The sequence below is a fragment of the Canis lupus genome, chromosome 1 (genome assembly GCF_003254725.2).
Source record: "Canis lupus dingo isolate Sandy chromosome 1, ASM325472v2, whole genome shotgun sequence".
Taxonomy (NCBI): Eukaryota; Metazoa; Chordata; class Mammalia; order Carnivora; family Canidae; genus Canis; species Canis lupus.
Window position 1 is genome coordinate 112,743,304 of NC_064243.1, and position 17,414 is coordinate 112,760,717.

The 17,414-nt window shown below is 55.4% G+C and overlaps 1 protein-coding gene across 2 annotated transcripts; it reads left to right on the top strand.

Annotated features, from left to right (window-relative positions):
• The first annotated feature begins 330 nt into the window (after nt 1-330).
• TGFB1 (transforming growth factor beta 1) lies at nt 331-14,403 on the top strand. Of its 2 annotated transcripts, none has more exons than XM_025424893.3 (7): nt 331-695; nt 3,722-3,882; nt 5,556-5,673; nt 7,330-7,407; nt 7,588-7,738; nt 13,533-13,686; nt 14,107-14,403. In XM_025424893.3, exons 1-7 carry the CDS (start codon nt 341-343, stop codon nt 14,263-14,265), a joined length of 1,176 nt encoding a protein of 391 aa, XP_025280678.1. In that variant the 5' UTR covers nt 331-340; the 3' UTR covers nt 14,266-14,403. The 2 variants fall into 2 exon arrangements, with proteins under 2 accessions (XP_025280678.1, XP_025280679.1); XM_025424894.3 differs by having other exon boundaries at nt 7,591-7,738.
• Nucleotides 14,404-17,414: the final 3,011 nt, after the last annotated feature.

Here is a 17,414-nt window from a genome sequence, read left to right on the forward strand (position 1 = left end):
CCTCTCTCCTGAGCCCCCGCGCATCCAAGGACCCTTCTCCGGGATCCGGGAGACGGGACCTCTCTCGGACCTGCCTCAACCCCCCTGCTCAGGACCACCCACCTCTGGTACCAGATCTCGCCCATCTCGGTTTTTTCCTTGGGATACCGAGAAACCGCCCATCAGAGCCTCCCCTCCACCTCCGCTCCGTTCTCGCTGAGGGCTTCAACTACCCCACCCCCAACCCCGACCCTCCTACCTTTCTTCGGGAGACCCCCCAGCCCCTGTAGGGGCGGGGCCTCCCTTTTCCCTCCCCAGCCCCGCTCGCGCTCTCGGCAGTGCCGGGGGCGCCGCCTCCCCCATGCCGCCCTCCGGGCTGCGGCTGCTGCCGCTGCTGCTGCCGCTGCTGCGGCTACTAGTGCTGACGCCTGGCCGGCCGGCCGCCGGACTGTCCACCTGCAAGACCATCGACATGGAACTGGTGAAGCGGAAGCGCATCGAGGCCATCCGCGGCCAGATCCTGTCCAAGCTGCGGCTCGCCAGCCCCCCGAGCCAGGGGGAGGTGCCGCCCGGGCCGCTGCCCGAGGCCGTGCTGGCCCTCTACAACAGCACCCGCGACCGGGTGGCGGGGGAGAGCGCCGAGCCGGAGCCCGAGCCCGAGGCGGACTACTACGCCAAGGAGGTCACCCGCGTGCTAATGGTGGAAAACACCAACAGTGAGCTCAGAGGGGCCGGGGACCCTGGAGGGGAGCCCCCAGGGGGCGCCGCAGCGCAGGGGTCACGGGGAGGAAATTACTGGCAGAGGAAACCGGCTAGAGGAAGAGGACCCCCGGGGTTGCCGGGAACGCGGGAGGGGGTCTCAAAGAGGACAGGACTGAGCTCCCTAACCCCCGGGTATCTGGCCCGGAGAGGAGGAGATAGGGGCTTAGTGGACCGCTCCTAGAGGGCCGTGAGAACACGCGGGCCCGTGGGGCAGCCCCCTAGAGGGAGAGAAGCAGTTTGGGGGTGTGTGGAAGGATAGAAGGGCTTCCCTCGCCACCGGGCACTAGAGGGTGGGGGTCCTGGGGTGAGGGCTGCAGAGAGGGAGCCCGCTTCGGGAGAAGCGAAGTCCCCAGCATTTGAGAAAGGAAAGGAGAGCCAGGAGGGGAAAGCTGACCCAGGGCCCAGGGGTCACGAGGCGAGAAAATTCAAGGACAGAAAAACTAGGTGAAGCGAAGCCCCGAGGTGCCGGGGAAGTGAAGAGCGGCCCCACTCGCAGCGGGCGCGGGGAACACGCGGGGCTGGGGAGGGCCCACAGAGACGCGGCGAGGGGGCTGCTGAGTGCGGGGAAGAAGGGGGCCCGAGGTCGTGGGGTGGGGGGAGGTCCCAGCGGGGGGGCAGCGGAGCCCCCCGGGATGCGCGCCAGGTGCCCCGAGTATTTGGCATAGGGACGTGAGCCGAGCGAGCCCCCAGGACACTTGGGCGGTGGGAAGGGGTTTAGAGAGAGGGAGACAAGCAGGGGAAAGGGGGGCGGGGAGGGGGTGCAAGGAGACATAAATAGCGCCGTGCCGGGAGCAGCGAGCCCCCCACGCCGCGGGAGGGGAGGAAGTGGGCTGAGTGAGGACTCGAGCCCTCGGGGGAGAAGTGGGTGGGTGCGACTCTGCAAGATCGGGGTGAGAAAACCGACTGGGTCGGGGTGAGGGAGCCCCACGTGGGTGCCACGCGCGGAGGGTGGAGCCTGCCCTCCCGGAAGGCGGGGGGAGGAGGACCCCGCACGGCTGAACGGGGAGAGCCTGGACCCCAGATTCCCAGTTCCTCTCCGGGAGGCCGGGGAAACCCCAGCGTCCGGCCGCCTCGTCCTCCCTTCCCTTTCCTTCCCGTGCCCGGGGGGCGGGGATCGCGCGCGGAGCCTGGGGCGAGACGGGGCAGGTCGCGTCCCCGCCCTCGCGGCGGCGGCGCCTCCCGCCCTCTTCACCCCTGCGCGGGGCGGGGCTGCCGCTGGGCCCGCCCCCCCGGCGCCCACGCGGGGACCCAGGTGGCCCGCGTGGCGTGGAGATTTGGTGGGGTGGGGTGCCCCTGTTCGCACACTCTGTCTTGAGTGGTGCACCTGTGGGTCCCCCTACGCCTGGGTGGCAGCTCCAACCAGATGACGCCCCTCCCCACCCACAGCTCGGCCTCACCTCTTCCGTGGTCGCTTCACCTTTCTTTAACGCTGACACCTTCCATCCTCGCCTCCCCTCCCAGGCTGCCTCCATCTGGCCCCCAAACCCCGTGTCTCTCCCGCGTGTGCCTGCCCCATCTCTGCCTTTCCTCTCTCCTGCATTTCCCTGCACGCTCTCCCCGGTGCTGTCTCCTCCCTCTGTCTCGCTCTCTCTCCTCCCCCCTGCTCCTCGGGTCTCCATCCCTCCTTTTCACGGGTCCTGCCCCTCCTTTCTCTCCCCCTCCCTCTTTGCCCCCCCCCCTCCTTCCACGCCCCTGAGCCACCCTTCCTTTGGGGTTTGCTGAATAAGGCCTGGGTCGAGATAGGGCTGCTTTGTGGGGGCTGGGCTAGCCTGGCTAGAGTTAGGGAGGAGTAGGGGCAGGAGCCCATGGGAGGGGTTTCCATCCCCTCTCTCCTCAGATCCTGTCTCCACCATTTCTGTACCCCAACTGTAGAGGCCTAAAGCATGTTCCCCAGTAGTGGAAGGTCATGGCTTGCAGGCTCATCCCTAACTTTTCCTAGACTAGAAAGCACTCTTCCTAATTTTCTCCATCCCCCTGCCCCTGAAGCCATTCCTACCTAGAATGAACTTTGACTTGTCTAACCAGCTGATGGAGGAAGAGAAGGGAAGAAGGATTTCATAATAATAATAATAGTAATAATAATGGCACAATAGCAGGGAGGCAGCAGAGCCTAGGGGTTAAGAGCACAGTCTTTGGGACCAGACTGCCTGAGTTTGAATCCCAGCTCTGTAGCTCCCTACCTATGTCACCGTGGGGCAAATGACCTATTTGCCAATCTATAAAATGGGTATAATGACCATCTTTTTCTCTTGAGGCGGTTGTGAAGTTTAAATGTCTTAACGCTTGGAAAGTTATGAATTGCACCTGGCAAGTGGTGAGCACTTTTTAACACACACATGAGCGCGCACCACCCCCATGTGTAGGCTCTGCTACATGCTTTATCTGTGTCATCTCACCTATGTCACACTATAACCCTGTGGTCGGTCCTCGTTTTACAGATGAGGCTTGGGCTCAGAGAGTAGAATTCACTTGCCCAAAGCTACACAGCGCTTCAGTTAGAAGAGCCTGCTGGAAGTTAGGGAGCTTGATGTGGTTGCCTGTTCCCAAAAAATAGCAGGGAAGTGAGGCTCTGGGAAGGAATGTGACTTGCTCAAAGTCACAGAGCTGGAAGGCAGCAGAGGCAAGCAAGGTCTGATCCAAATGCCCTTGATCCTGTACCACTTGAATTTGCATCTGAGGCTCCAAGTGCTGGGGGGAGGGGGACTGAGCAAACACAGCAGCCCCCCACTGCCATGTGCCAAGTGGATGCGTGGATACTCTACAGATGATGGGAGAGAAGGATGGTTAGGATCCTGTTTTATAGAGGAGACAAATCCAGAGAGGGGGAGTCATTTGCCCAAGATCACACAGCTTAAGAGTCAGAAACAGGTTCTAACTGAGGGTTGTCAGCCCTGGAGCTCATGCTCCTAGACTTGGGGTGTGCCAGCTGCCTGCCCTTGCCCAACCCTTGACATCCATCCTCTTTGCTCGTCCTGCCTAGAAATCTATGAGAAAGTCAAGAAAAGTCCGCACAGCATATATATGCTCTTCAACACATCAGAGCTCCGAGAAGCAGTGCCTGAGCCCGTCTTGCTCTCCCGGGCAGAGTTGCGCCTGCTGAGGCTCAAGTTAAAAGCGGAGCAGCATGTGGAGCTGTACCAGGTGGGGGCCCAGGCCCTGGAGGTGGGCCATGCGCACTGGGTCAAGGTGGGCGGCAGGATGGCTCGTGGGTTCCAGGGTCCACATAGACCCTGGAGAATAGAGGTGTGCACACCATGGAATCGTAGGGCTCTTTGAAACTTTCAGACTCCTAGCCCCCTAGGGTGTGAAACACTTAGAAGGCTGGAATCCTGAAAGGTTAGAGGCTCCCAAACCGTTCTGTCCAATAGGGGAGCCACTAGCCACACATGGCCATTTAAGTTGACTAAAATTAAAAGAAAAAATTCAATTTGTCAGTCTCACTGGCCATATTTCAAGTACTCTGTAGTCACATGTGGTTAGTGGCTGCTATTTTGGATGCCACAGATAAAGAACATTTCCATCATCAGAGAAAGTTCCTTTGGATAGTTCTGTTCTAGAAGGTTTAGAGTCTCCAGGAAGATGGGGGTGTCTGGAAGGGCTGGAGTCTCTAGAAGGTTATGAGACCTAGAATCCACGTCGTATGGAACGTTAGGTTTAGGTGGGTGGTTGGCTCTTACAACAAAGGAATTTTGTCTGTTGTTAACTTCTTGGAGTCTAGAGAACTCTGCTCTATGCAGCCAGTGCCTGGAGTGATGTGCCTGGCCCCAGAGGATTATTGCATGTGGGTGTCAGGCATCTGCAGCATCTGTATTTTGGGGCATGTCTGAGTGCTGGGTGTGGAGAACATCCTAGAACTTCTCAGGCCTATTGAATGTATAATTCTTGGGGTGCTACCACGGAGTCCTGAAGATCCAGAATGGTTTCTAATATATAGCCCCTAGAAAGTTAGAGTTTCAGAAGTCAGGGCATCAGATTTGCAGAACATTTCTTTCTTTCTTTCTTTCTTTCTTTCTTTCTTTCTTTCTTTCTTTCTTTCTTTCTTTCTTTCTTTTTTTTTTTAAGATTTTATTTATTTATTCGAGAGAGAGCACAGGTGGAGATGAGAGGGGGAAGCAGACTCCCCACTGAGCAGGGAGCCTGATGTGGAACCTGATCCCAGGACCCTGGGACCATGACCTGAGCAGAAGGCAGACGCTTGGGGGATTCCTGGGTGGCGCAGCAGTTTAGCGCCTGCCTTTGGCCCAGGGCACGATCCTGGAGACCCGGGATCGAATCCCACGTCGGGCTCCCGGTGCATGGAGCCTGCTTCTCCCTCTGCCTATGTCTCTGCCTCTCTCTCTCTCTCTCTGTGTGACTATCATAAATACATAAAAATTAAAAAAAAAGGCAGATGCTTAACTGACTGAGCCCCCCCAGGCGCCCCTAAATTTGCAGAGTTGTATGCTCAGTGGACCTCAGGATGTACAAGGACGATCTTAGCGTGGTAGGCTGTCCAAGCCAAAAGGGGCCTGGTATTTCACCAGTGAGAGGACTCAGGCCTGGGGAGGGCGCCACAGGGGCTCAGGGCAGAGGCTGGGCTGTCCAGGTGCTTTGGCTCCCTGGCCCCGGGGGTCTCTCTCCTCGCAGGGCCGCTCTGGGGGTGGGTGGTTCCTAAAGGGGCTCCACAAGCACGGATGTCTAGGGGGGACTGTCTGTGGGATTCTCTGGAGGCCTGTCTGGTGGAGCAGAATGAGTAAGGGTACAGTCAGTGTATTTGGGGGTGTGGAGCAGCATCTACTCACTGTCTCCCCCTGCCCCAATTTATCATCCCCCAGAAATATAGCAATGATTCCTGGCGCTACCTCAGCAACCGGCTGCTGGCGCCCAGCGACACGCCAGAATGGCTGTCCTTTGATGTCACTGGAGTCGTGAGGCAGTGGCTGAGCCATGGAGGTGAGGACCACTTCTTTGCACCACCCCTGTTTTAAAATGGGATCAATCCCCTTCTTTGTCTGGGGGCCGCCCTGCCTAGCAGCTGCCACCCCATGTTGGTGCCAAAGAGCCAAGAGCCTTCCTCCCAAACCCTCGCACTTGAGCGATGAACGCTTTTTGCATTTCCTGAGCACCTGCCCTGTGCTGTGTGATGCCGGAGATCCAGCAGTGACCCAAATAATCCCAGCCTTAACCTCATGGAGCTCTTGGTCCACTGTTGGGGTGGGGGAAATAGGGAAAGACCTGAAAACTGAGTAGGGCTGGGAAGGGGAGCCCAAGGGAGTTGCCTAACCCAGCCTTAGGTCAGGAGGGCTTCCTGGAGGATGGGACATTGGAGCTAATATTTGAGGGATAAATGGAACCGGCCCAGAAAACAAGGGGGGCAGGAGCGTTCGAGGCAGAACCTGAGTCCAGGGAGAGCCTGACACATCTGATGTGTCTGTGAGAGGACTGTCTGAGCCCACAGCACCCACATCACCGTTCCTAATCTCCCTCTTTTCATGCCTCCCCTCAACAAGTGCCAGTAGGTCCCTGCTCTGAGACTGGCCCTGTGTGGGGTGATGCTGGGGGTACAGTGGTAATGAAGACCACTTCTAGGTCCTGCCCTCCGGGGACCCACAGTCACTTTCAGACACCTAGACAGTCTTAGCAAAGCCTGAGGTGGCAGCAATGACCTGAAGGAGCAGTGTCAGGGTGGGGAGGCCCTGAGTGCAGTGGGGGTCAGGAGCAGGCGCCTGGACCCATCCGAGGGGGTCTGGGAGGGCTTCCTGGGGGAAGGGGATAGTGTTGAGACTTGTGGGGTTAGTGGTGGTTCGGCCAGGTGTTGAGAGTAGGGGGTTCAGGAGCAGGTGGGAGCTGGGAGGAGTGTCCTGGGCCGCTGGACAAGGGCTGGTCTTGATCACTGCTGAGGCTACAGTAGTACCAAGGACAGAGCCCAGCACCTAGTAGGAGCTTAGGAAATCACTCACTCATTCGTTCAAGAAACTTCTCCCACAGCTGCCCTGTTGGTTTGCATCCCAGCCCTATCTCTTTTTCCCACTTGGGGCGAGTTATCTCCCCTCTGTGGGCCTTGGCTTCCGTGTCTGTAAAATGGGGAGCTTTGGTGAAGATTTAAGGAGATAATGCTCGCAGAGTGTCTGGAACAGGGCCTTGCAGTAGATGTTTGTTTTTATGACTGTGGGCTAGGCCCAGCGGGGAGCAAGAAAACAGGAATCCCTGCCCCCAGGTGTCCTGCTTTCCACTGAGAACAGTGAGGGAAAATAAATAGGCAGATGCCAGTGTCAGAGAGGGTAAGTACTATGGAGAAAATAAAGTGGTGCCACTGTGGGGGTGGGGCCTATGTCCTGGAGGGCCTCTTGGAGGAGGTGACCTCTGAGCTAAGACCCAGAGGAGGAGGAAGAGGAGGAGGGGAGGAGGAGGAGTGGGAGGAGGAGGAGGAAGCAAGGCCAAGAACTGGAACTCTTAAGAGGGTGCAGGGAGGGGGCAGGCGGGGGTGGGGGAAGAGGCAGGCAGGAGCCCTGACCCCACCCCACACCTGCGCCTAGGGCTGCTCCCCGCCCCCTGCAGCATCGGGGTGAGCCACACCTCATACTGGCTTCCCCCTCCCCACTCCCACAGGGGAAGTCGAGGGCTTTCGCCTCAGTGCCCACTGTTCCTGTGACAGCAAAGATAACACACTGCAAGTAGACATTAACGGTGAGGCCCATCTCCCTGGCCCAGCCCCATGCCAGCGTGTGTGTGTGTGTGTGTGTGTGTGTGTGTGTGTGTGTGTGTGAGAGAGAGAGAGAGAGTCTTCCTCCCGCTGCCCCTGTCCCTATTCATCCATCTGAGAGTGTGTGTCTGTCTCCCCCACACACCCCCAACTCCAAACCAAAGCAGGGTTCAGTTCCAGCCGCCGAGGTGACCTGGCCACCATTCATGGCATGAACCGACCCTTCCTGCTCCTCATGGCCACCCCACTGGAGAGGGCCCAGCACCTGCACAGCTCCCGGCAGCGCCGGGCCCTGGACACCAACTACTGCTTCAGGTGACCTTTCTGCCTTCGACCCGGCCTCCTAGGCTGACCAGGTGTGCCACATAGGGCACCTGGCTGGTGCTATGTGTGGGGTGGCATCTCTTCCAGCCTGGAAGGCTCAGAGGACAAGGCCCGAGTTCTAGAATGGTGGGATGGTGTGTGCTCTGGGGGGCCCTAGTGTTGAGATCAGCTTGCTTTCTCGCCGGTGTGTTGGAATCAGACAGTTGGAACGAGGGACAAGGAGCATGTGGGAGTTCCGAGGGGGGGAGGTTGGCATTCTAGAATGTTGGGACTGTAGGGCACTAGGATTCAGCATTACTGACTGAAACCTGAGAACATTGGACTCACAGAATGTTGGGGACTCCTAGAATTTGGGGATTCAGAATTAGAAGATCACACATGTTGGAGTCCTGTGCCATTCATTGGCAGATTGGAGTCTTTGACTATTGGGCTCAGAATGGTGGAAGCCTATGTTGAAATACTAGCATCCACAAATGTTGGGGTTGGAGAAAGCCAGAGTATTGGGATCCTAGAGGGTTGGGGCTCAGTGTTGGAATGTTAGAATCTCAGAAGGCTGGGATCTAAGGAGGTGGCAGCTTGGACCTCTTGAGTGATGGGCTCAGGATTATGGAACGCTGGTATATGCAATATTGTAATGTTGGAATTCTAAATGGCAAGATCCTAGAGTGGGAATGTGGCAATCCCAGCAAGTTGGAAATGCTGCTGGAGGGTTAGAACCCTAAGATGCTGGAATATTGCAATCTAAGAAAGTTGAGAAATTGGCTTCCTTAAAATGTGGAAATTCAGATTCAGGTGTTGCAGAATTAGAATGATAACCTGACCTTGTCCCTCCCCTGGCTAATATTGTGATGGTACCTCTGGGCTTTCTTATATGCTGTTCTCCTGTTGGAAAGTCAGTTCTGCTCCCAGGCTCAGCCCCAGCCTTCAGACCCGCAACCCTGTGAATGAATGCACGGATTGAGGTCTTCAGTGCTAGTGACATTAATAAATCTAACAAAGGGAGGCAGCCAGCCATGTGAGCCTCCTTAGGTAGGGTCATGGTGTCACCTAGGAAATTGGACCAAAAAATTGAACCTGCAGCTGATCAAGGCAGTAGATCCAACTACCAATTTTCCAGAGACGCAGGGACCGAGGAACATGTTAAACAACACCATGTGCTTGCAGTCAGCAATGGTTAGATTGTGGGAAACCTGACCCACTTTCTTCAGCAAATGCAATGCAAAGCTAGGTGTCGGGGGGGTGAAGTAGACAGTTCTGTAGATTTCTAAAGGGATCTGAATAGATACATCAACCAATTGTAGACCTTATTTGGATCTTTATTTCTGCAGGCGAATGAAAACAAAAAAAAATGTTTGCAAGATAGTTGGGGAACTATGAACTCTATATGTTTGATGATATCAAGGAATAATTGGGGAATTCTTTTTTATGTGGTATTGTGGTTATGTTTGAAAAGATTCCTGATTTTTTTTTGAGATGTGTGGGGAAATATTTATGGATGATATGACATGGTAGATGGTCTGTACTTTGAAATCATCCAGCAGGAGAGGAGATGGTGGGAGGGGCAGAGATGCAGTGAATTTGGCGGTGATGTGAGATTGTGGCAACTAGCCTCCCTGAACACTTCCCCGGCACCCAAGGACAATGTGACGCCCTTAAGCCTGTCCTGGGTCCCCAAGTGGGTTTCTTTTACCTATCCAGCCCTGACTTGATGGCAGAAAGGCTCTGCAAGAGCTTCTCAAGCCGGGGGTGGGGTGGGGGCGGGGGCTGGCTGGCCCAGTCAGTAGAGCGTGTGACTCTTGATCTCAGAGTTGTGAGTTCAAGCTCCATGTTGAGCATGGCCACCCCACTGTACTTAGAAGCTTTGCAAGAGGCCTCAGACTTGCCCTGAACAAATGGGTTACCCAGCGCCTCAGAGTCACCTGCAGACTTGTTAAGTATGGCCTACTGTCCCCCAGCCCAAGCCCACCCCCAGTTTCTGGTTCATTAGGTTGGGGGTGGGGCCAGGGAATTTGCATTTTGCACAAGTTTGCAGGTGGTACATCTGCTGCTGTGGGGACCCCACATGGAGAATGTCCCAGGTGGGTGATAAGAGTCACAGACTATTCAAATCTCAGGACCTCAGAACACCCCCAGCAGCTGGAGTTGAGCCAGAAGTGAAAGATTATTCTGGATGAGGGTTCTTTACCTTTTTTGAGTTTAGGACCCCCTTGAGAAACTGAAAGCCAGGAAATTTCACCAAAAATAGGTCTATAAATGCACACATATGTGCCTATGGTTTTGGGAGCTCAGGATCTCCCCCCCCTTTTTTAAATATTTTATTTATTTCTTCATGAGAGACACAGAGAGAGAGACAGAGACACAGGCAGAGGGAGAAGCAGGCTCCTTGCCGGGAGCCTGATGTGGGACTTGATCCCTCCGTCAGGGATCATGACCTGAGCCAAAGGCAGATGCTCAACCACTGAGCCACCCAGGAGCCCCAGGAGCTCAGGATCCTTGCTGAACCCAAACATGGACTCCCTGATAACCTCCTTGGCCCTTAACAGCACCTCACTTGACCTAACATCCCCTGTGTCTCTGGACAGATGGGGAAACTGAGGCTCAAACAGACCGGGGGGGGGGGGGGGACCAGGCTGAGCTCATAGGGATCTTGGTTTCCTGGCTCCCTTCTCAGGGTTCTGTGGCTTTTGCAGAGGCCTTGTCTTGCCCCAGGAAATGCTGTATCATCACCTCTTCCCGCTCTGCTTGAGCTGACATGGCCATGCTCAGGCTCCTGGGTGGGAACCCAGCCCCAATCTCCACTTACCCGCTGTGTGTGGGCAGGCAGCACTCCCTCCTTCAGGGCTCAGTTTCTTCACCCTTCAAATGGGAATAATAATAAGGCCTGTCTCTTAGGGTTTGGAGATAATTCATTCTCTGTTGATTAATTTTTGAAAGGGTAAATAGGTGAATGTGGACCAAATCTAGAAAGGATTCTCAGAGACCCTCCAGCTCTGACACCCACCCCTCTCTGAAGAGGAGGCAGCCAGTTTTCTTGGCTTCGTGTCTCCTTCCAGAGATAGTCTCTGTTTGAAACACTTATACATAGCCATATATTTTTTATTTTGCCCAAATTGTAGAGTCCTTTAGTAGTGTGGATGTGGAGAGGGCACTGTATGTTTTTTCCTCTCTCCTTCCCTCCCCTCCCCTTTCCTCCCTCCCTCCCTTCCTTCCTTCCTTCCTTCCTTCCTTCCTTCCTTCCTTCCTTCCTTCCTTCCTTCCTTCCTTCCTTCCTTCCTTCCATTTTAAAAGTAACACATACCCACTGTTAAGAATTTGGAAAATACAGGGACATCTGGGTGGCTCAGCAGTTGAGCTGAGGGCATGATCCTGGAGTCCTGGGATTGAGTCCCACATCGGGCCCCCTGCATGGAGCCTGCTTCTCCCTCTACCTGTGTCTCTGCTTCTCTCTCTCTGTCTCTGTCTCTCATGAATAAATAAATAAAATCTTAAAAAAAAAAGAATTTGGAAAATACAGAAAGGTATTACCCATCATACCACCACACATAAAAAGTCAACATTTGAATATAGTTCCTTCCAGTCCTTTTATGCAAAACAGAATTTGGATCATACTGCACTTGTAGCTTTGCATAGTGTTTCTTTCATACGTTATGTACCTGGAATATAAAGCATTCTCGGCTGCCCGTGAATCAAGCTTTTTAGCCACGGTCCCTGCCCAGCTCAGCCATGGCCCCAGAAGCCAGCACATAAAAGGTCCCAGTTCCTTCCAGACAAGCAGGAGCCTGGGCCTCCAGCTGCATAGGATTGGCTTTAACTTCTGAGCATGGGACAGAGATTATGAGTCCAGAACAGTAGAGTGTTATACATCACTATTCTCCAACGTGTTTTTAAAAAACCTAACACACACATATATTGTATAAAATATATTATATAAATAGATATTTAAAAAAATATATTTTAATCTCTGAGCTCAGGATCCCTGGGTGGCACAACAGTTTAGCGCCTGCCTTTGGCCCAGGGCACGATCCTGGAGACCCCGGATCGAATCCCACGTCGGGCTCCCGGTGCATGGAGCCTGCTTCTCCCTCTGCCTGTGTCTCTGCCTCTCTCTCTCTCACTGTGTGCCTATCATAAATAAATAAAAATTAAAAAAAAATCTCTGAGCTCAATGTGAGGCTTGAACTCACAACCCAGGGACCAAGAGTTGCATGCTCTCCTGACTGAGCCACCCAGGTGCCCCATGTGGCAATAAGTTTTAAGAAGGAAAATAGAGGGGGATGCCTGGGTGGCTCAGCGGTTGACTGTCTGCCTTTGGCTCAGGGCGTGACCCTGGTCTGGGGATAGAGTCCCACATTGGGCTTCCTGTGAGGAGCCTGCTTCTCCCTCTGTCTATGTCTCTGTTTCCCTCTGTGTCTCTGATGAATAAGTCAATAAAGTCTTTTTTTAAAAAATGGAAAATAGAGGAAGAGGAAAAAAACTAGATATTGGAGACTATTTTTCCATTCTGGTTAAAATTTTCTTCTATTATGGAAAATTTGAAATGTAGACAAAAGCAACCAAGATATAGTATAATGAAGTCCCATGAATTCTCATCCAGCTTCAACAGGTATCAAGATTTGTCCCACTTGGTGCCTGACTGGCTTAGTCAGTAGAGTATGCGACTCTTGATCTGAGGGTTGTGAGTTCAAGCCCCACATTTGAGTGTAGAGATTACTTAAAAATTAAATATCTTTTTAAAGTAAGATTTTATTTATTTGAAAAAAAAAGCACAGTGGGGAGAAGCAGAGGGAGGGAGAGAAGCAGGCTCCCCACTGATCAGGGAGCCCGATGTGGGGCTCGATCCCAGGACACTGAGATAATAACCTGAGTCAAAGGCAGATGCTCAACTGGACTGAGCCACCCAGGTGTCCCCAAAAATAAGATCTTAAAAAAAAAAAAAAAAGATTTGCCCTACTTCAGATACAGACATTGTCAAATTTTCTTCCATAACTAAAATGCCATTATTATACTGAGTGGAATTCATGATCATTTGGATTGGTATTTTGGATATTTATGGACCGCCTGCTGCATGTCAGCCAGTGTTCTAGGAGAGGTTCCCTGTGTAAAAGACATCTGAGCATATGTTTAAATGAACTGCAGAACCAAGCCAGAGTGGGTATCTGTCAGAATAACAAGCCAGGAAGAGGGAAGAACAAGTGCAAAGGTCCTGGGACAGGGCTGTGTTTGAGGAACGGGAGGATGCTAGTGTGGCTGGAGTCAGGGAAAGTGGGGAGGGAGTTGAGATCAGCCAGCCAGACCAGGAAGCACCTTGTGGTTCCTGGTGAGGACTTGGGCATTTGCCCTGAGTGGTGTTTGAGCCCTGTTCAGAGGAGCAACATGACAAGCCCTAGCATGTGGCCCCAGAAGGCAGGGATTTCTGTTTCATTTGTACTGAGTCCCTAGTAGATCCCAGCCAAGCACACGGGATCAACAAACATTTGTTGCCCACATCGAACTCAGTGCATGCATGTGGACAGTCCTTTGGCTTCTTACAGGCTTGTTCTGAGCTTTGCGTGAGATAAGGTTTACTATGGTGCACTTAGCGGGGTGCTGGACTAGCCTGAGTGCTGTCGGTGTTAGTGTTTATCGTTGCTATTGCTGTTATTGCTGTCATTGTCACAGGCGGTGCAGGGGAGACCGAGATGGGGACTGTGCTAGGGGCAACCGAGGTGTCCTCCCGGGGGTGGGTAGGGGGCGGCTGCCCTTGCAGCAGCCCCTCCTGACCCCAGCTCCTCCCTCCCGCCTGCAGCTCCACGGAGAAGAACTGCTGCGTCCGGCAGCTCTACATTGACTTCCGCAAGGATCTGGGCTGGAAGTGGATCCATGAGCCCAAGGGTTACCACGCTAACTTCTGCCTGGGGCCCTGCCCCTACATTTGGAGCCTGGACACGCAGTACAGCAAGGTGCGTCTGGCCACGGGCTGGGGAGCAAGCAGGGACCCAGGGAGTGGAGGGAGACGAACAGGTAAAGACAGAGGGGAACTGGCCAGTTTAGAGGTGGAGAGAGACCGGGAAATCGATCTGAGGGGATGGAGACAAGGTCTGAGCAGGTAGAGACGGGGCGCAGCGGGAGACGGATGTCTGGGGAGACCCTCGTCTCCACCGAGGAGGGTAGGGGAGCAAGAGGCCGGAGTCCACAGACCGCCCGCCATGCAGAGACCGAAGACCGGGCAGGAGCGGCAAATGCGGAGAGGCCGAGACTGAACGCCCATCCGACCGAGATGAGACGGAGGGAGGGCGGGGGGGGGGGGGGGGGGCTGTTGACCGGCAGGGGGCGGGTGGGGACATCCCGCCCACGACCCCCGGCCCTGACCCCGCCCGCAGGTCCTGGCCCTGTACAACCAGCACAACCCGGGCGCGTCGGCGGCGCCGTGCTGCGTGCCGCAGGCGCTGGAGCCACTGCCCATCGTGTACTACGTGGGCCGCAAGCCCAAGGTGGAGCAGCTGTCGAACATGATCGTGCGCTCCTGCAAGTGCAGCTGAGGCCCCGCCCCGTCCGGCAGGCCCCGCCCACCGGCAGGCCCGGCCCCGCCCCCGCCCGCTGCGCCGGGCTGTATTTAAGGACACCGCGCCCCAGGCATCCCCCCCCATCCCCGGGGTCCATTAAAGGTGGAGAGAGGACTGGGGTCTCTGTGTGTCGTTGGGTCCCTGACTGGGTCCCCCTCCCGACATTCCCGACGTTCCCGGCTTCCCGCTCCATCTGCCCCCTCGTGTAGCTCTCATTCGTTTCCTCCCACCGACACCTGCGGAGCACTCGCTAAGCTCCAAGTACTCCCCGGTGGACGCTAGATTTATTTATTGAGCACTTAGTGCTCGGTTCCAAATGTTTTAAATTGATTAACACATTGATCACAGTAACAAAGCTCTGAGATGCTGTGTTATGTGAGATAACATTCAGTGTAAAGGTGAGGAAGCCAGAGCCCAGAGAGATTAAGGGAATAGGTCCTGCCCACCTGGAACCTACTTTCTGGGAAGTAGATCTGGAAAGCGACACTAAGACAGGAAAGCAGGATAGACTGAGAGGAGGAGGGAGAACTCCTTGGAGGAGGTAAGCATTTGGGACTTGAAGGAAGTCAAAAAGGCAGTCTGGGGGGAGCCCTGAGGGAGTGTGTTCTTGGTAGGAAGACCTAGGCAGAGCTTGGCCATGAGGATGAAGTTGGAGTGAGCAACACTAGGAGGAAAGGCCAATGTGGTTGGAGGGGAGGGACAAGGGGAAGGGTGTTGGGTGCTGAGTCAGTTGATAAATGATCAAGCGGCAGAGAGTGATAATAGTCCCCCTGCCAGGTACGGGTGTAGGAGCTCCCCTATTCTTCCCACAGCCCAGCAGAGCAGGGGTTGGCAAATTACTACCTGCAGGCCAATTCTGGCCTGCTGCCTATGTCTGTAAATAAAGTTTTATTGGAGCACAGCCATGCCCATTCCTTTGTACATCACTTAGGGCTGAGTAGAAACTGTATGCAGTCACAAATAGTTATTATCTAGCCCTTTACAGAAAAAAATTGCCAGCTCTTGCTACAGAGACCCTTTGCTGCTCACTTTACAGATGGGACTACTGAGGCACAGAGAGGTTTGCTACTTTTTAAGGTCATACAGCTGGCACGTGGCAGAGGTAGGATTCGAACCGAAACAGCTTGAGTTGAGGATCTAGGCCTGCAACCCCTGCACTGGGACTGCTTCCCGGTCCACATCAGGCCTCTGGGGGCCTGTGAGAACTTGTACTTCAAGGGAGATGGGTGCTACATCAGGTTTGGAACAGAAGAGGAGTGTGATTTGACTTCGGGGTTCAGAGGGTCCCTCCACTGAATGAGGGTAAGGGGAGCTGCAGGGCGACCATTTGTCCAAGTGGGAAATGCCAGTGCCCTGAGCCAGGGTGGCCCTCCATCTGCTGCCCTGTCTCTTCCCATCTGTTAGGGGCTTGCCCATGAATTCTCTCCTCCTTCCTCTTTCTCTGCCTCTGCAGCTTCCCCTCTGTGTCCCAGGTTTTGATTCCCCCCCCACTATCTCCTGCCCTTCCCCAGGGCCCGGTCCTGTTCTGCTCCTAGCCCAGGGATCACCCTGGGTGGGGGTCACTGTGTAAGGACATGCTACCATTTTCACCAGCCTCCTGTGTGGAGACATTTGCAAGCACGTGGTGACACAGACCGTAGCCACTGGAGCCCTGTGAAAATGCGGCACAACTACACACGCGTTCACACTCTCCACAGGTTGTTATATGGACAGTGTCCCACAGTCTCCCCAGACACCTTCACCTCTCTGAGCCACAGGGGATACACAAAAACTCCTGACACCTGGTGGACGCAGCCCATGCATGCCACCCACTACATGTGCACAGCCCAGTCTGGGGCCTCCCCGGCACACAGCAGAACACAGCCGCACAAATGCATTCTGCAGGGTCACAGTCACGACCACTGCACACCGGATACGGTGCCACGCACAGACATGCACCTCCCAGCATCGGAGCCCCGTCAGGAAATGGAACAGAGACTCCTGCCGGGACCCACCAACAGTTACACAAACATCCTCCATGGGGTCAGGCTCACAAACAGGCACAGTGCACGCGCACACCACCTGACACAGCCCAGTCCCACCCAGACACACACCACACATAGAGACACACGTCAGGGTCACACAGACTGCAGGCCCGTCATGCCCACTCAGTCTGACATCTCTTGGCCCCACACACTCAGGCCGGGGGAGTCCCACGAGGCCCGGCAGACAGCAGCTGGCCTGTCATACCCAGACACACTGTCACACCCCGGGTCCCAGACGGAGCAGTCCTACACACCCAGACACACCCCCAGGGTCGCGGCCCTCGCACGCCCAGCCCGTGCCTGGGCCCGAGGACAAGTCCTGGCCGCACACTGGGGGTGGCACGCCCCGCGGTCGCCTGAGCCCTCGCCACGCCCTCGTGACACACCCCGCCCACCTGCCGGCCCGGCTGAGTTGGCGGGGAGGCCGCCCAGGAAGGGAAACTTGCGGGCTCAGCACCTTCCTGGACTGCCTGCGGGCGGCCCCTGCCCTGCTACCCGGCACCTCCGGCCGCAGGGGCGCTGGGGGCCGTTGGGACGAGGGAGTCCTGGCCCCTAGCCAAGCGGCGGGGCAGGACCGGGGGTTCGGGGCGCCCCGCTCCCCTCCCCCACTTCTGCGGGCAGCCCTGGAGGGGAGGGAAGTCGTGGGGGGAGCCTGGGTTCCGGCCGGAGCCCCAGCTTCCCGTCCGGCCCCCACGGGGGCAGGAAGCGGGCGGGGAGGCCAGCTCAGGCCTTCCTGCCCCCTCCCCTAGAGGCCTGGGAGCTAGGTCATCTGGAGGGAGTGGGGGGAGCAAGGGTGGGGGAGGGGGATGAGAGAAAGCCCCTTCCTTTTTTTTTTAAGCCCCTTCCTCCAAACCTGATTGGTATCTTGTGTTTCTAATGTATATTTGAACACGCTCAGGACCCCTGTGTGTGTGTGTGTGTGTGTGCGCGCGCACGCGCGCAAGCTTTTTGCTCTGAGTTTTGTGTCTAGCATGGGGGTTTCTAACCACCCTGAGATGCCCTCCAGCTGTGCTGAGTGTGGGCAGGTACTGTCAGAGTGTGTCCCCAGCACGTGTCCCCTCCGTGGGTCCGAGTTTTGTGTTTCGGTCTAGAAGCTGGTGT

Coding starts and splice junctions, on each gene's coding strand:
- TGFB1 (XM_025424893.3), top strand. CDS start 341: ATGCCGCCCTCCGGGCTGCGGCTGCTGCCGCTGCTGCTGCCGCTGCTG. Junction 696..3,721: donor AATGGTGGAAAACACCAACA/GTGAGCTCAGAG, acceptor CGTCCTGCCTAG/AAATCTATGAGAAAGTCAAG. Junction 3,883..5,555: donor AGCATGTGGAGCTGTACCAG/GTGGGGGCCCAG, acceptor ATCATCCCCCAG/AAATATAGCAATGATTCCTG.